This window comes from Cygnus olor, chromosome 16 (genome assembly GCF_009769625.2).
Source record: "Cygnus olor isolate bCygOlo1 chromosome 16, bCygOlo1.pri.v2, whole genome shotgun sequence".
Classification (NCBI taxonomy): domain Eukaryota; kingdom Metazoa; phylum Chordata; class Aves; order Anseriformes; family Anatidae; genus Cygnus; species Cygnus olor.
The window spans coordinates 3,405,100-3,421,407 of NC_049184.1; the positions used below are offsets into that span (position 1 = coordinate 3,405,100).

The 16,308-nt window shown below is 55.9% G+C and overlaps 1 protein-coding gene across 2 annotated transcripts; it reads left to right on the forward strand.

The window, feature by feature from the left end:
- Positions 1–9,228: 9,228 nt before the first annotated feature.
- Positions 9,229–15,924, forward strand: SLC32A1 (solute carrier family 32 member 1). Of its 2 annotated transcripts, none has more exons than XM_040576030.1 (3): positions 9,229–9,521; positions 12,235–13,079; positions 13,775–15,924. In XM_040576030.1, the coding sequence occupies exons 2-3, from the start codon at positions 12,702–12,704 to the stop codon at positions 14,960–14,962; spliced, it is 1,566 nt and encodes a 521-aa protein (XP_040431964.1). In that variant the 5' UTR covers positions 9,229–9,521; positions 12,235–12,701; the 3' UTR covers positions 14,963–15,924. The 2 variants fall into 2 exon arrangements, with proteins under 2 accessions (XP_040431964.1, XP_040431965.1); XM_040576031.1 differs by lacking the exon at positions 9,229–9,521 and adding an exon at positions 9,648–9,664.
- Positions 15,925–16,308: the final 384 nt, after the last annotated feature.

The following is a 16,308-nucleotide window of genomic DNA, read 5'->3' on the forward strand; positions in this document are numbered from 1 at the left end:
AAGTAAATATCCCTGGGTAGGCAGATAAACGTTTCCATGCCTCTATGTGCATAGGTTGTGGGTTTTGTACATCCATAGCTACAAATACTTGACCATCCTTTCCTCACCTTGCGTTTTTTTGTTGTTTGAGTCAGTGGTGATGGAGATCTCTGTGGCCATAAGGATCTGCAGGGGTAATACCTTAAAAAGCTTTGCTTTTTTACTTACAGCATAATACAGTTGCAGGAGGAAACCAGAGGCCGCAGCTCAGAGCAGGTGCATGTTGCAGGCAGGGCAGGAACGCTGCTGCTCTCGGGGATGGGCTCCTCCACACGGAGCGCCTCAAAACACCCATGCCAAGCCCCATCCCTGATGTTATAATATGGGGACAGGGAACAAAATACACTGAATTTTCTGTGCAGACCCCCTTTTTTTTTTTTTCCTGGGGTACCTCTTGTGTTGCTCCTCCCTGAATGTCCCCATGGCATTCAGCACAATCTTGCACTTTACACTGTAGCGTGCAAATATCAGGCGGCCTCGGCTGGTCTCTGCTGTGAATGCCGTGACACCGGGAGCCAACCCATGCATTTTAATTAGAATTAGTTTGCATCTGCTTTCTTCCGCATCTCCTTACCTCTAAGAAAGGCACAACGCCTGCTGTGGCTGCGCGACGCGTGTAGGGAAAGACGCGCGACACGCGGACGTGGTCCCTTATCGGGCGGCAGCGCTGGCGGCCGCGTCCTCGTGGGACCTGCCGTCGGGGAACGGCCGAGCCGACGGCGGCCGCTGGGCGAGGGAGATAAGGCGAGGAACGAGTCCCCACTGGCTCCTGCTGCTTTGGGCCTGCTATCTACATCATCGCAGCCCCCTGCTCTGTGTACACCGCGCGTCTGGTGCTCCGTCCCTACAACACCTGCGCGGCGTATTAGCAGCACGGCAAAATGCTCCGGCCTCAGAGCCCCGAACCTGCTCGGCTTGGAGTTGCTGAACGGCGTGAGTCGGGGCTTGCTGCTCAGTGTTACTGGCCCCAAAAAAGCAGGGTGAACCTCTGAGCAAGGGGGCCGCTGGTGGATGTTGAATGGCTGCAACTCCACTATCTGCCCAGTAGCAAACAGAGAAGTGCCCCAGGGAGAATTTAGGGGCATAACAGACCAGCTCACTCCCTGGGGAAAAATAAAATAAAATGAAGTCTACCATAGCCACTGTATTTGTATATATAGCAGTTTTATGTACATATGGGGCATACCCAGGCATTTTGTCAACTCCACATGTTAGAGAACAATTCATTTGGTTATGGCTCGGGCAATAAACCTGCTTCCCCCAAGCACGGTGCCCTGCAGCAGGGTGTGTGCCTATTCAGAAATGCCTCTTCTCAGCCTCGGGTTGCAGTGGGCTGTAAATTCCAAGCTGCTGAAATCTGTGTGAGGTGTTAAATGTTCAAACAGCAAAATACCTTAGCTTTAAATTTTTTTCAGTATCTCTGGAGTGCATCTCGGAGCCGTATTGCCATTCCTGATAGCAAACTGGTGGGGAGGAGAGAGGGAAGCACAGCTATTATGCAGGTAAATATATTTAATGTTGTTGATGATGCAAGCAGAAATCCCTCATCCGTGGTGATGTAGAGGGCGGCTGGGAACATCTGAAAATAGCTCCATGGGATGCTGTTACTGCCTGCACACTTCTCTGCTGCTGTAGCGCCGATTGTGCAGCCACGTGGTTTGTGAGGATCACAAAAACCAGCTGCTGGCCAGTCACCTTCAGTAGGTTTCAGGGTAAACAGCACATCGGGATGAATAAGGTTATTCACGATGCTCAAAGAATAGTGAAGGATGTTGCTTTTAAGGCTCTGTGGGGATTTCAGAAAAGTGAAGATGAATCTCTGCCTTGACCTGGCCGTACGCGGTCAGCGGACACCTTTAGCAGTGTGCTTTTGCTCCTGGCGCTGTTGGGGCACAGCAGCAGCTGAGGTGCATTCACAGCTCCGCGTGCGTGCCTCCTGTGCTCAGGTCTGTGCAGGACTGAAGCCGGGTGAGACTCAGGCTCAAGCCTCGCACTTTTACAGGCGGCGTAGATTTGGGGCTGGCCCTGACTTTGCAAGCAGACGGGGATCTCCCCAGGCTCGCGGTGGCGGATTTCACCCCAGGACCGGTGACTTCTTGATCTGCTCGGACACCCCGCGCCCCTCGTTGGTAACACTGCTGTCATCTTGGCTGCCCTCCTGCTCCACGGGGCAGCAGCAGCATCTTCCCAAGCAGGTCACTTTATGTTTCAGTCCATGTCAACTGCATGTAGGATGATGCTGACATCCAGAAATATTAGGTTAAAATGATGCTTTTTGGTGCTATCACTAGGATGCAGATTTGGAACCTGGCACATTTTGTGTTTGTGTGTTCTCACACTGCGTTGTTGCTCGTTGAAAATCAAAGGAGACTGCCTGACAGTAAAAGGAACTGAAAAAGAGAGAGAGATACAGATTTGATCATAAAATACAACTTTAATTTTTTGAAAGCCCTGAATGAGACACAGGAAAGGCAAATATTTGCTCTGCTGCTGACCTTCTCAGGCAAATAGCGCATCAGGTCCTGGCGGGCCAGAGGCATCACGCTGCAGGGAAGTGAGAAATCAGGGGGCAGCCGCTGATTGCTCGGGGGAGCCCCAGTGAATTCCCCAAATCCCAGCATGCGGAGAAGCCCCGATGTGGATGGACGTGCCCAAATAGCACCTCGGGTTCTGAGTCTCACCTGTCCCAGCAAGCACATCCTCTCCCTGCACGGCTGGGAGACCCCTGGGTCTGCTGGCACCTCCCCTCCTAGGTAACCCTTCCTTATCAGGTCTCCTTAGATCTCAACCACAAATATGCTCAAGAGGGTTTAATGGCAATGTGGACGGATGCAGCACCAGATGCACAGTGGATGGGGAGGACTGGGTGCTGCAGGTGGGCTGAACACCATTAAAATAGGGCTTCAAAGGTGTTTGACAAAGCAGAGTTGCAGATCATCAGAGAAATGCATAGCTTTGGGAGAATAAGTTCTCTTGCGTGATTAATGAAACAGTTGCTCTCTTACTCAGGTTTCCTACAAGCTTTATAAAGCTTAGTAGGAAAGCATTCCTTTGTTAATAGCTCTTCCAGTACCAGAACTGGTCTATTTTTGCACAGCTACTCATCACTGCTGCTGAAGAGAGCACAATTGTTTTCACTATGTTTAGAGTTGAAATTCACACACATTTCCAACATACGAATAATTTTCCACATGCGAGCCGTCCTGTCTCTGCTACAGAGAATTATCTTTAATGTTTTAAGCTGAGGAATGACCGTTTAAGGAATTCTGGTAGAATTCCCTATTCCATGGCACCAGGGAGCTGGTTTGGCGTGCCCTGGGAGGCGCAGCGCTCTGCTCGCACAAGGGAAGGTGCTCGCTGGGGATGCGGAGAGCCACAGCGGATTTTGCCTACAGCCTTGGACAGTGGTGTTGCTTCTGCCTGGAGCACGCCAAGGGATGGCTCAGGGGCCGTGGTCTCCGCCCACCTTGGGGGTTTAAGGCAGAAAGGGCACCCAGGAGGAGCTCTGCAGGTACCCACACGTGGCTGATGCCACCCAGGGCTCCTGGTCCCTCGCCACGTCCAGCCGATCGCCTCCGTAACGCTGCCGCTCACGACTAATCCTCCAGGATTAGAGATGAACTGTAGCTGCTGCGGCTTCCACCTTTGCCGCATAGCAACGAGAGTGGAAAGTCAATTAATTACCTTCTCGCCGGAATCCGGGGCCCTTTCGTCCTCGGCTCAGCCGAGTGTGTAATGGGAAGGGAGCGTGGCAGGCTGCGGCTGGCCAGCAGGGAATTGCACGACAAAGTGAAAGATGAGCTCCAGGAAAGGAGAGGGAGGGCGCCGGGGGAAATCCCTGTCCTACGGGTTCATTAGAAAAGTAAGAGGCTGCTGATTACCCAATTATTGACTTATCTCCCTGCTCTCCCTGCGTTCAGCCCCAGTGACAGCTCTGAGGACACCTCTGTCTCCTTGCCGGGCACCACCTGAGCTCCAGGGGACGTGGGCGACCTGCTTGCAGCCCCAGCCTGCTCGGCAGCTGGGCTTTCCAGAAGTTTCTACCCACAATGTTCGCTCCTTGGTTGCTCTCCCCTCGGCTGGCACCGCAGCTGGATGCCACCTTTGGGCTGGTGCCCAACCTCTGTTCAGCTGCTGTCCGAGCTGTTTTCAAGGTGACCGCTTTATTGTTCTCCCAGGTGGCTTCCTATGGGGAAGGTTAAGGGAAAAATCATTTTAAGGTTGAATTTCCTCAGAAAGCTTTGACTGATGGGTACAAACAGAACTGAAGAACCAGGGCGATGATCTGAACCAATGTTAGGTTTGACTCAGGAGGTGCTTCTCCTAGTGGCTTGCCTGTGCCATGGGGACTTGCAAGGTCACAGTGACCAGGACCCAGTGAGCAGAGCCCTGAGTGAAAGTGGAGAGAGAGAAGGGCAGAAATAATTCAACGTCCATTTATCAGAGCTGGCAGCTTCGGACTCCTCTGCAGTTGCCTGTCAGAGAGCACCTTCAGGGGATGTCCTGAGCAGTACCTCCTGGGGTGGGGAAGTGGTGGTGGGAAGGGACCGGGTCCGCAGGGTCTTCACCCAGCACAACCACATTTAGTCAGTGAATTAACCCAAACATCAGGGAGTTCAGTACCAGGAGGGAGCTCCCAAACCACGGTGTTGCACTCAGTTTGCACATCCTCTCCTTTCCCAGGCTCGCAGCACTTCACACTCAGTTTTCTCAGGTGCTCCATGGAGAAGTGGCAGTAACTTTAAAGCTAATTTATCCCAGCCATAATTTGTGTGTGTGCAGGGGGAAGTAATCACAGAGCTGTCTTCCCTGCTGTTCTTTTCCTGAGGTTTTACACTCTCCAAATTCCTATTATTTTTTTATAAATCAAATTAACTAAATTGCTTAAGAAGTACTTTTCTATTAAAAGAAGATACTGTCATGATGCCAAAAGGTTTACTCTAACAACCGTTTGATAGTAATACTTCGAGTTTATGGGCTGCTGTCTTTTCAAAGTTGAAGGGCTTTGTGCCTTCTTAAGGCTCCCCTGGGCAATGAATATTCCAGTACGCATCTGCAGAGGTCTAAACCAAGGTGTAAATGAATGGAAGGTCATAAATACGGCTCAAAGACTGGCTGCTGTATTCGAAGACCCCCAGATCACCATGCAGGGCAGGAGCAGTGCCTGGAGCCTCGGAGGATCCCATCGCAGAGCAGCCCCGGTGCCAGGGCAGGGAAGGAGCTTTCACAGAGGTGCTGGCGCTGTGAGGCGCCTGCCTGCAGGAGGGATAACACAGCCGGGCCACAGCAGCACGCACGGACACCTCAAAGCAGCTCTGGGATCCAGACTTGCACATCTGGGTCTTTGTTACATCGGGGTCTCTGCCCCTCTTCCATGGGGCACGAGCAGTGCGTCCCCTCCTGCCCAGAGCTCCCCTGGGGAGAAAGCGATGCTGATAGCGGTGGGGGAAGAGCAACGATGGCAGCAGGATTCCCCCTCATTTGAACTTGTGGTGTGAGATAAGATGGAAGGACAACAGCACGGGAAGGTGAAACCCCTCTGAAACCTACAGTGTGACCCGAATGGCTGTAGGGGGCTGGGATCAGCCCCGGGGTTTCTCTCACCGAGAAGGAGCAGAAATGCACGGGGAGCACGGTGGGGCTCCGTGCTGCCTTGCCAGGCTCCTTGCTGTACTGGCTCTTTTGAAGAGGTAAAATAGAATGAATGCGAGAGAGAAGAAAACCAAAAAAAAAAAACAAACCACAAAAAGAAAACAAACAGAACCAAAAACTGACACCCAAGAAAATATAATAATAATGGTTTTCAGGCTGGAAGAAAAGAGCATTTCAAATGGAATCAGTCAGTGGCTAAAGCATAACGTGGATGCTCCTTATGATAAAGACACAGGCCTGGGATTCAGCCCCTGTTGGTGTGGAGGCTGCCATCAGGCAAAACCTGTGTGTGCCCTGGTGATCCGGGCCGAAATGGCTGCTTCTGCTGCAGGAATCCTGCTGAACGACCTGTCCCGGGGCCCTGCGGGTTCCCCAGTGCTGCAGATCACCCAGATCACAGGGATCCGTGTGAGATGAAAGAGGACAACGTGTGAGGAACCTTTCTGCAAAACGAGACGCTGATGTTTGCTTTATTTTTTAAGAGCGGTGCTCTGCCCACGCTGCAGGAGCCAAGTGCAGCCCCCAGCCCTTGCCCACCAGCACCCAAATCTCTCCCGCTGGAAGCAGGCCCACAGCGGACTGGTGACCTCCAGCACAGCCTAACATTTCGGGTCGTCCCCTCCAGCAGCAGGACGTGGTGGCGCTGATGGGGGGCTGAGCTGCCTTTCCCTTCGGACGGAGCGGTGCCGCACCTCGCTGCGCTCCCTGCTTTTCCTTACGCCTTGCGCGGCCCTGACCTTGACTGCTTCCCTTACATGGCTTTTATTTTTGGCTTCTAGCAAGAAATACTTGCTGACACCAGCGTGTGGAGGCTGCGGGTTTGGAAACAGCAACCTCTGCATGTGGGCTGCGTGGTCGTGCGGGGCTGCGGAGCTGGCTTCAGAGCCATGAGCCCGACGTGCCGGGACGGTGCTGGCAGGAGATGCGGGTGCCTGCCCGTGCGGTTGTTGTGCTTCTGTCGGAACCGGGCACGAAATGGAGAAGCCAAAGGAGCAGATGGGGATGGACCTCGCTGAAATTGAGCCCCAAAGGCGAGCAAGCTGCCAGCACTGCCGCTCTGCTCTGCAAGGCCCTTCATCAGAGCCTGCACGGCCTTAAAAAATGAAGAAAAAATCATCTTAAATCATATGATAAATATATAGGATAAAAAACCAACCAACCAAACAAAAACCTCTTCATTACTGGGGCATCATCTGACTACAGACTGCACGGGAAGGAATTGCCTCTGCAGACCAGCCCCTGTCCATTACAGCAGTTTTGCTGCCGTGCTTTGAAGCCTCAGTTCCCAGGTGCAGGACCGGGCAGCGGGGCCAGATCCAGGCCGGGGCTGGGTGCTGCTGGCCAGGAGCTGAGCCTGCTGCGGGCAGCAGGGCTGGGGTCAGGAGGCAGGGGGCCAAGGATACGTGTGTGGCCACGGCCACAGGGTCTGTGACAACAGGCTGCAGCCATTGGGACTCAGTTTGAAATCACACCCAAAATAGTCCCTAGACAAGCTCAACTTTGTGCTGCGGGAAGAGAGCTGAGCGGGATAACTCAGTTTTGAAAAGCAGCACTTGGAGCCTACAGCTGCAGGAGAGGAGGGCTTTTTATTTAAAAGTTGAAATGAAAATCTTGGCACACACGAAGTATGCTCTTCCCTAGTCTGTAATCATCTCTGTAAAACACAAGTGCGTGTACGTACGTGCATATTTAATTGGGCAGTGTTGGAGCTTTGTATATTATGTCAGTGAAAGTGCTGCTAAGCTCATGGGACCAGTACTGCTCCTGTAGAGACCTGGGAATGTGGCATCACAAGTAACCGATGACTATCACTTAATTTTTATGACAACAATAAAGCCAAACTCTGAGTTAAATTTAATCCCAATTTATTGGAAGTATCATTAAGAACATGTTGTGGTCAGATGATAATAAATGTTTAGTCTATAGATGATCAGGGTTTATCGCGGCTCTTCTGGGAAGTGGCAGTCACAGAAATTCCTGCACAGGTTGTCTCCCTCTTACAGATCCCTGTTTGCAAACACTGAGGTCAGATCAAGAAGCCTTTATTTAGTTTTTACGGATTCTTTAGGTGGATTTTCTCCCGGGCTAAGCCACAAACCATGTTAATCTGTGGTGATGGTATCCCAGCCCCTCGCCTGCTCTTTGTTTTATGTCTCTGCAGTTTAGGCAGCCATTTTGTGCTCAGTAAAAGAAAAAAAATAAATCCAACCCATCCATTATGGGCATTCTCCTGGAGATTTTCCTTTTGGATGTTATTCCATCATGCATTTCCATTGCAATTATAATTCTGCCTATAATTAATTGTCTCTGACTTGGAAACCATCCTGTGAATGAATTCAGCCTCCCCAAGACCCCAGATACGAAGCAGGCAGCAGCGTGAGCGAGCGTTTATACCACGTGCAGCATCTTCACCTCATACCCTGAATACCCAGACAGCAAGGTCTGAAAATGTGCAAGAAGGGAAAGGTGTGACCCGGGGCAGGGCTGTCAGCTCCATGCTCATGGGGCTGCTCTCCCGGCGGGGCTCAGGGGTGCGGGGCTGCCGGCTGCGGCCCTTCCTCCTCCAGCCCCGCTCGCCCTGCGCAGCGCGCTGCCACGGCTCCATTTTCCTTCCCTACCCTCCTGAAATTCCCCGAGCTATTAACTAGGTCATGGGAGCTGGTCCCCATCCAGCAGTTTGTCTAATTGCCTTTTTATAGTACACCGTGCAACTCTTCATTATCCTGTCAGAGTTCCCCCCGCGGTGCCGGAGGGAGGACGGGGCGGAGGAGCCGGGATGGAGCTCGCTGCTGCTGCTGGGGTGGGGGGCAATAAATGCAGGGGGGGCTTCCAGCGGCAGCTGGAGGTGAGGTGGGCCTCTTCTGGCCTCTGCCATCACTTCTGTAGGTACCCAGGCACGTGTCTGGGGTTGGGGTCGCTTCTCCAAGCCGCGTGTCCGGGCTGACCTGCGCCAGGTCTGCGCCAGGTGGGTTGGTTCTTTGGCAGCAGGGCCAGGGGAGGATTTTGGCAGGGTTTTGGGGAGAAGCTGCCCCCCCCGGCCTTCTTGGCACTGCGGCTGGCAGCTCTGCTGTGATGCCCAGCAGCAGGGTTTGGGGGGACAGGGTGTTGGGGGGGGGAATTTTGTGGTGTAAGCATGGAGTCTGTGCAGGAATCGGGGGGCATTTGGACACCCACGCTTGTTGCAGAGGGGGATGAAGCTGAGCACGCAGGAATTGCCTTAAATCCCCTTTTTCATATGGATGCATCTAAATTTCAGACAGGATTTGCGACACTATGTTTGAGGAAGAACACAGCCCCCAGAAAGTGCAGGAACGATTCCTTTGGGGTGGGGGTCCCTGACCGGGGGGCTGCCCGTCCTGCTCCCGCACCGCCCCGCTGCGCCCTGCTGCCCGCAGCCCGGAGAGGGGCTGGCGGTGCGGGCTGCGGGAAGGCAGCCTGCTCAGCTTGGCCTTTCCTGCCCTCCTCAAACGATTTTTTGAGCGTGAATAGCTCTTTTGCCCTCACTTGGTTAATCAGAAATCCCAGCCGCGAGCCCCCGAGCCTGCTCTGGGGAGATAAGGCAGCGGCGCGCCTCCGGCTGGATCTGCCGGAGCGTGGGGAGGGTCTCGGGGAGCTGCACCCCCCAGGAGCTGGGCTGAGCCCCCCGAGCAGGGTCAGGACCCCCAGCCCCATCTCTGCAGGGAAAGCGGTGCCCGAAAACCCCAGCGCCGGGCGGCGGGGAGCCCTCGGCGGCTCCGGGCTGCGGCTTGTTGGCGCGCTCTCCTTTTCGCTTCCTCTGAAAGGATTCGCAGCTCAAACGCCCCCCTGAGACCCGCTAACCTTTGGATAACGTTTGCCTCGGTTTATCCTGCTCGGGGTAATTAGGAGTTAGGGGGAGCCGGGAGTGACGCGGCCGCATCCCCGCATCCCGCATCCCGCATCCCGCATCCCGCATCCCCTCCAGCCGCGGGCAGCGATGGGGCAAGCAGCAGAGGTAAATGCCCCAGCCCTCCCCTCCGCCTCTGCGCGCTTCTCTTCTCCTTCTCTTCCTCTGCCTCTTTCCCCTTTTGTTTTCTTTTTTTATTTCATTTTACTGTTGTTGTTGTTGTTATTATTATTTATTATTATTATTTCCCCTTCCTCCGGTGCGGTTTGCCCCCGTTTCTGGCCGCTGCTCCAAGTTCAGGGTTGCTTTTTCTTTCCAGGCGCTGCCGAAGAAATTCTCCTTCCCCTTCTCCTTCGGGTCCGGGGCAGGAGGGGCGGCAGGGCCGGGGCTTGTGGCTGGGGGGGGGGGCCCACAACGGGGGGGGGGGGGCCCCCGGCGGGGAAATGCGGGAGCCTGAACCCAGGGGCACCCCGGGGCCACCTCCAGCACCCCTCGGGTCCCCTGCGCCTCCTGTCCCCTCGGCATCGCTTACACCCCCGCGCGTCCCCTGCATCTCCGCCCCCCCCCCCTCCCCGTGCAGCATTGTCTCGGTGTCCAAGGCTCGGCAGGGGATTTGCCGGGGGATCAGGTGAAGATTCCCCCCCCCGGCACCCCCGCCCCAAGCATCCTCCCCCGGAGGCACGATCCGACGGGGGGGGTCGCAGAGCCCGGCCGGGGCAGCCCCCCCCGACGGAGCGGGGCTTCTCCCCCAGCTCTGGGGGCTCTCTCTGGTTTTGGTTTTGTTTTTTTCGTTTTTAATTGTTTTTTTCTAAAAAGGTGCCTCCGGAGCCCGACGCATCCTTACCACGCAGTGAGCATCCCAAAGCCCCCCTCCTAAAACCCCCCTCCCAAAGCCCCCCTCCTAAAACCCCCCTCCCCAATCCCCTCTCCCAAAGCCCCTCTCCCCCACCAGGCGCGGTGCCGGAGTCCCCTTCCCCTCCCCGGGACCTGGCGGTGCTGGGGGCTGCGGGGGGCTGCGGCGGAGCCCCCCCGGCTGCAGCAGGGCAGGGCCGAGGGGAGGGGTGGGGGGGTTGCGCCAGGGCGGTTTTAGGGAATATTCACGCACCAGACGGCGATTTGGGTGAATTTTCGTTTTGATCTTTTCCCCCCTCCCTGATGCCCCCTGCAGCCCCTAGAAATAGGTCTCCTTCACGTCCTCTTTTACAATGAACTCGTCTTAGGCTAAATTAAGAACAAAATCAAATCAAAACAAACAAACAAGAAAAACAAAACAAAGAAGCAACGACAACAACAAAATCGTTGAATTAACCCCCGAGGTGCTCATCGTCGCAGTCGTTGAGTTTTTTGGGTTTTGGTTTTTCTTTTTTCTTTTGCTTTGTCGACCTATTTGTGCACTGATATGTGATAATTCCCCCGCACAGCGAAGGCAGGGAGACGCCGTGCCTCGCCGTCTTCTTTTCCCTTGCTTTTATTATTTTTTTTTAACATTTTACAAAATATTTTTTGTATTATTTGGGGTCCGGTGTCAGGGGGGAAGCAGCGGCCGAGAGAGCCCCGTGAGAAACCCTCACTGGGGGTGTTTCTTTCTGACGCATTTCAGCCGCTTTGCACCCAATTTTCTTCCTCCTTCCGTCAGAAAAAAAAAAAAAAAAAAAAAAAAAAAAAAAAAGAAAAAAAAGGGGGGGGGGAGAAAAGAAAAAAAGGGGGGTATTCAGGGCGTTTTCTGGAAGCTCTGCTCGATGCCGCATCCCACCTGCATCCGCATCCCCCCCCTCTCCCTGCCCCGATATTAGGAAATAATTTAGCGCTGGCTTTTCCCTTCTTCCGTAATTAAAAAATAAAACCACTGAAGCGGAGGTTCCTTTTTACCTTCCAAGAGAAAGAAACGAGCCAGCCGCCCCCCTTTGGGGAAGGGCCCCCCTTCCTTGCTCCCGTCGCCGCGCCGGCTGCGCACCTCGGAAACACGCGAACAAAGAACCGCGGCCGGGCTCCTCCGTGCCAAACCAGCGCGGGCGTTTGGAGGCGAAACGAAAATGCCGCGCTCTGCCGGCGTGTTTGTTCGAAGAAAGGGGAATCTCTGCCTTGAGATCTCTGAATCTCAGATCGGGGGGAGCTCAAAGAGAACCCGGCCGGGGCTCGGCACCCCGCTGGCGCGTCGGTGACACTCCGGTGCCACTTCGGCACATCGGTGGCACACCGGTGGCACTTTGGCACATCGGCACGCCGGTGGCACACCGCTGGCACGTCGGCGCACCGCTGGCACGCCGGTGCCCCCCCCCCCCCCCCCCCCCCCGGCACGCCGTGCCCCGCAGCTGCTGGGGGCTCCCCTGCCCAAGCTGCCCCCAGCCTCCAAAGGGGCCGCGCGTAATTTTGGGTAGGGAAAATAAAAGGGAGGGCTTCTGGGGAGGAAAATTCCGTTAAGGAGCGGTCGGGAGCCCCTTTGTCCGCCCCTTCGGGGGGGGCCCTTTTGCCTCGGCCGCCCCCGTACCTGAGCGGGGAAGGGTCCGGGGCGCGGCGGCGGGGGCTGGGGGCCGGGGGGGGCCGCGCTGCGGCGCTGCTGGCGGGGCCCGGCGGGCGTGGGTGTCGCCGTGCCGCGGGGGGGAGGCTGGGCTTGGCCGGGGCCGCTGGTACCTCCCCCAGAACTGCAGCACTCCTCTCCCCTCTCTTCTCCCCGCGAGGTGGGCGCACTGCGATGGAGACGCGGCGCGCTCTGCCAGGGGCTCGCGCTGCCCGGCTGGTGACAGCCGCCCGCTGGTGACAGCCTCCGTCCGGGGACAGCAGCCGTCCGGGGACAGCCTCCGTCCGGGCACAGCCTCCGTCCGGCCACAGCCTCCGTCCGGGCACAGCCTCCGTCCGGCCACAGCCTCCCGCCGCCGCCCCCCAGCAGAGCCCGGCCGCGGGGACCGGCGGAGGGGCGCGGAGCGGGCGGGGAGCTGCGCTCCCGCACCTGCCCGCCGCGGGGGCATGCCCCAGGGCCGCCCGCAGCGCAGCCGCTCGCACCGCGCCCGGGAGCGGAGGTAGCGGCTCGGCAGAGCCCCCCCGCACCGCCCCCGCCGCCCTTTTCCCGGAGCCCGGCTCCCGGCCGCCCCCCGCCGCCCGCCCTCCCCGTCGGGTCCGTCCGACCGCCGGGTCCGGAGCGGCCGCCATGGCCACGCTCCTCCGCAGCAAGCTTTCCAACGTGGCCACCTCCGTGTCCAACAAGTCCCAGGCGAAGATGAGCGGCATGTTCGCCAGGATGGGCTTCCAGGCGGCCACCGACGAGGAGGCGGTGGGCTTCGCCCACTGCGACGACCTGGACATGGAGCACCGGCAGGGGCTGCAGATGGACATCCTCAAGGGCGAGGGAGGCGAGGAGGGCGGCGAGCAGCCCCTGGAGGGGGACATCCACTACCAGAGGGACGGCACCGGCCCCCTGCCGCCCTCCGCCTCCAAGGACGCGGGGGTCTGCTCCGAGCTTTCCGGGCAGGGCAAGCCCAAGATCACGGCGTGGGAGGCGGGCTGGAATGTCACCAACGCCATCCAGGTACGCCCGGGCACCCGCTGCCACCGGCACCGGGACGCGCTGCCCCCGCTCGCATCCCCGCACCGGGGTGACCGCAACACCCCTGGGGGAAAAAAGGAAAAAAAAAAAAAAAAAAAAAAAAAAAAAAAAAAAAAGAAACGGAAAAACCCACCTACCCAACCAAAAAAAAATCAATCAACCAAAAAAAAAAAAAAACCCAAATCCGCATCTCCTCTTGTTGCCCACCTCCCCTGCAGCGGGTGGGATCGGGAGGCTCTGGTGGGGGGGATGCGCTTTGGGGGGGCCGGGCCACCCCCCCATGTGTGTCCCCAGCTTTGGGGCAGTGCCAGCGGGTGAAGGGGTCTAGGTGCACCGGGAGGGGCTGGGGACAGACAGGGTGGAGATCTGGGCAAAGCCCAACCGTGCTTGCTTGCTCTGGGCACCCCGGGGTGTGATTATGTGGGTGTGCACGAGGACACACGTGTGGCTGTGTGGGATATTGCGTGGGCGGAGAGAAAAAGGGGTTGTGTGTGATCGTGCATGGCCGTGATTGTGTGGTGTGCGTGTGGGACGGCTGCGTTGGTGTCACCATGTGTGAGCAAGGCAGCGTGTGCGTGCACGCGCGTGTGCCTGTGGCCGCGGGTGCCTGGGTGCAGGCGCCCACCTGGTCCCCTCGGTGAGACGAGCAACACGGTCTCCATTTTGTCTCTTTCTAGGGGATGTTTGTTCTGGGCCTGCCCTATGCCATCCTTCATGGTGGATACCTAGGACTCTTTTTAATAATTTTCGCTGCAGTGGTTTGCTGCTACACTGGGAAAATCCTTATTGCCTGTCTTTATGAAGAGAATGAGGATGGGGAGATAGTCAGGGTGAGAGACTCCTACGTGGACATAGCCAACGCGTGCTGTGCGCCCCGCTTCCCCACGCTCGGAGGCAGAATTGTGAACGTGGCTCAGATCATTGAACTGGTCATGACCTGCATCCTCTATGTGGTGGTCAGTGGGAACCTGATGTACAACAGCTTCCCCAACCTGCCTGTCTCCCAGAAGTCGTGGTCCATCATTGCCACGGCCGTGCTCCTGCCTTGTGCGTTCTTGAAAAACCTCAAGGCAGTCTCCAAGTTCAGCTTGCTCTGCACGTTGGCCCACTTTGTGATCAACATCCTGGTGATCGCCTACTGCCTCTCCAGGGCACGCGACTGGGCGTGGGACAAAGTCAAGTTTTACATTGATGTGAAGAAATTCCCCATCTCCATTGGCATCATCGTCTTCAGCTACACCTCTCAGATCTTTCTGCCTTCCTTGGAGGGGAACATGCAGAACCCCAAGGAGTTCCATTGCATGATGAACTGGACTCACATAGCAGCTTGCATCCTTAAGGGACTCTTTGCCTTGGTCGCCTATCTGACCTGGGCTGATGAGACCAAGGAGGTCATCACAGACAACTTGCCATCCACCATTAGGGCAGTAGTCAACATCTTCTTGGTGGCCAAAGCCTTGCTCTCCTACCCCCTGCCATTCTTTGCAGCTGTGGAAGTCCTGGAGCGATCCCTCTTCCAGGATGGAAACAGGGCGTTCTTCCCCAACTGCTACGGGGGTGACGGGCGGCTCAAGTCCTGGGGACTCACCCTCAGATGTGCCCTGGTAGTCTTCACCCTGCTCATGGCCATCTATGTCCCACATTTTGCCCTCCTGATGGGTCTTACCGGGAGCCTCACAGGTGCCGGGCTCTGCTTCCTGCTCCCCAGTCTTTTCCACCTCAAACTCTTGTGGAGGAAGCTCTTGTGGCACCATGTCTTCTTCGACGTCGCCATTTTCGTTATAGGTGGTATCTGCAGCGTCTCGGGGTTCATCCACTCTTTGGAAGGCCTCATAGAGGCCTTCAGAACCAACGCGGAAGACTAAGGAAGGGCCAGAGCTGGCTGCAGGAAGAGAATCGCATCGAACATCCGCATAGCCAAAAAAATCCGCATCCCTTGAATGAAGAGAGTCATTATTTTCGTTACGTGCATCCAACAAATTCTATGTCATAGAAATCTGCAAATTAAATGAGATAAGAGAAGACAGTGTTCGCCCTGCCATCTTTTTAAATAAGCTAAGAGTTAAATATATTTTTTTGTTATTTAGAATGTTTTAAAGGAAAATACGTGGTGCCCCATCCCGATATCCTCACTAGTTGCCTGAAGCTTGGCCCCCCGCGAAGGACCAGTCGGGAACCGATCGCAGCTTTACTGCTCCTCACAGCTCTGCAATTCGGTGCTTCAGGAGGTGAAACAGGCGCCGATCCAATGGGACTGGGGCTTTGTGCTAGCAAGCTAGCAAGCTGCGGGCGCTGGGAACACGGACCTTCCTTTATTTTACACCGGTTGAGAGAGAAGTAAATGAGCCCTGGATTGTGTGACCAGCCCAGCAAGCCCACGCACCGGCTGATGACCGCAGCATTTACACCGTGGCCGCAGCGATGCCGGGACTGCTTAATTCTTCCACCCGGACTCACACCGAGGAACGGCGCTGCCCATCGATCACATTTTGCCTCTGGTTGAAATCACAGACCCGGAGTCCATTTCTCGGTGATTTTGTTTTGTTTTGTTTTGTTTCATTTTAACAATTGTTATTTCTAAATTATGAAAAGAAAAAAAATATATATATTGTTGGATTTGACGTCGTTCAGGATACAGAAACAAAACTAAGACAAAACTCATTCTGTGCAATCTACCAGATCCGTGGAGCTGTTTCCAATGTACGTGTGGTGTAATTGTGGTAAATAAGATGAAAAATGTATATCAGAAAAAAAAAAAAAAAAGTCTATCTTTAACTTATAATGTGGTACATAAATATATCGAACAATAAAGAGAAAACCTATCCGAAGAGGCTGGCCTGCTTCGCTGAGCAGGGGGCAGGGGAGGGCGGGCTGAGAGGATGGGGAAGGGGGCGCAGGGAGCCAAACCCCAACACGCCCGAGCCCCTTGCAAACAGATAAAGGCAGCGAAACGAAATGCGGGGCTCGGAGCAGCCCTGGCTCGAACCGAGCTGCCTCCGCGCTGCACGCGGGCCGTGCCGAGCCGCGCTGAGCTGTGCTGAGCCGAGACGTGCCCGAGCCGAGCCGAGCCGAGCCGTGCCGAGCTGTGCTGAGCCGTGCCGATCCGACCCGATCCGATCCGACCCGATCCGATCCGATCCGATCCGATCCGACCCGACCCGATCCGATCCGATCCGATCCGACCCGACCCGACCCGATCCGATCCGATCCG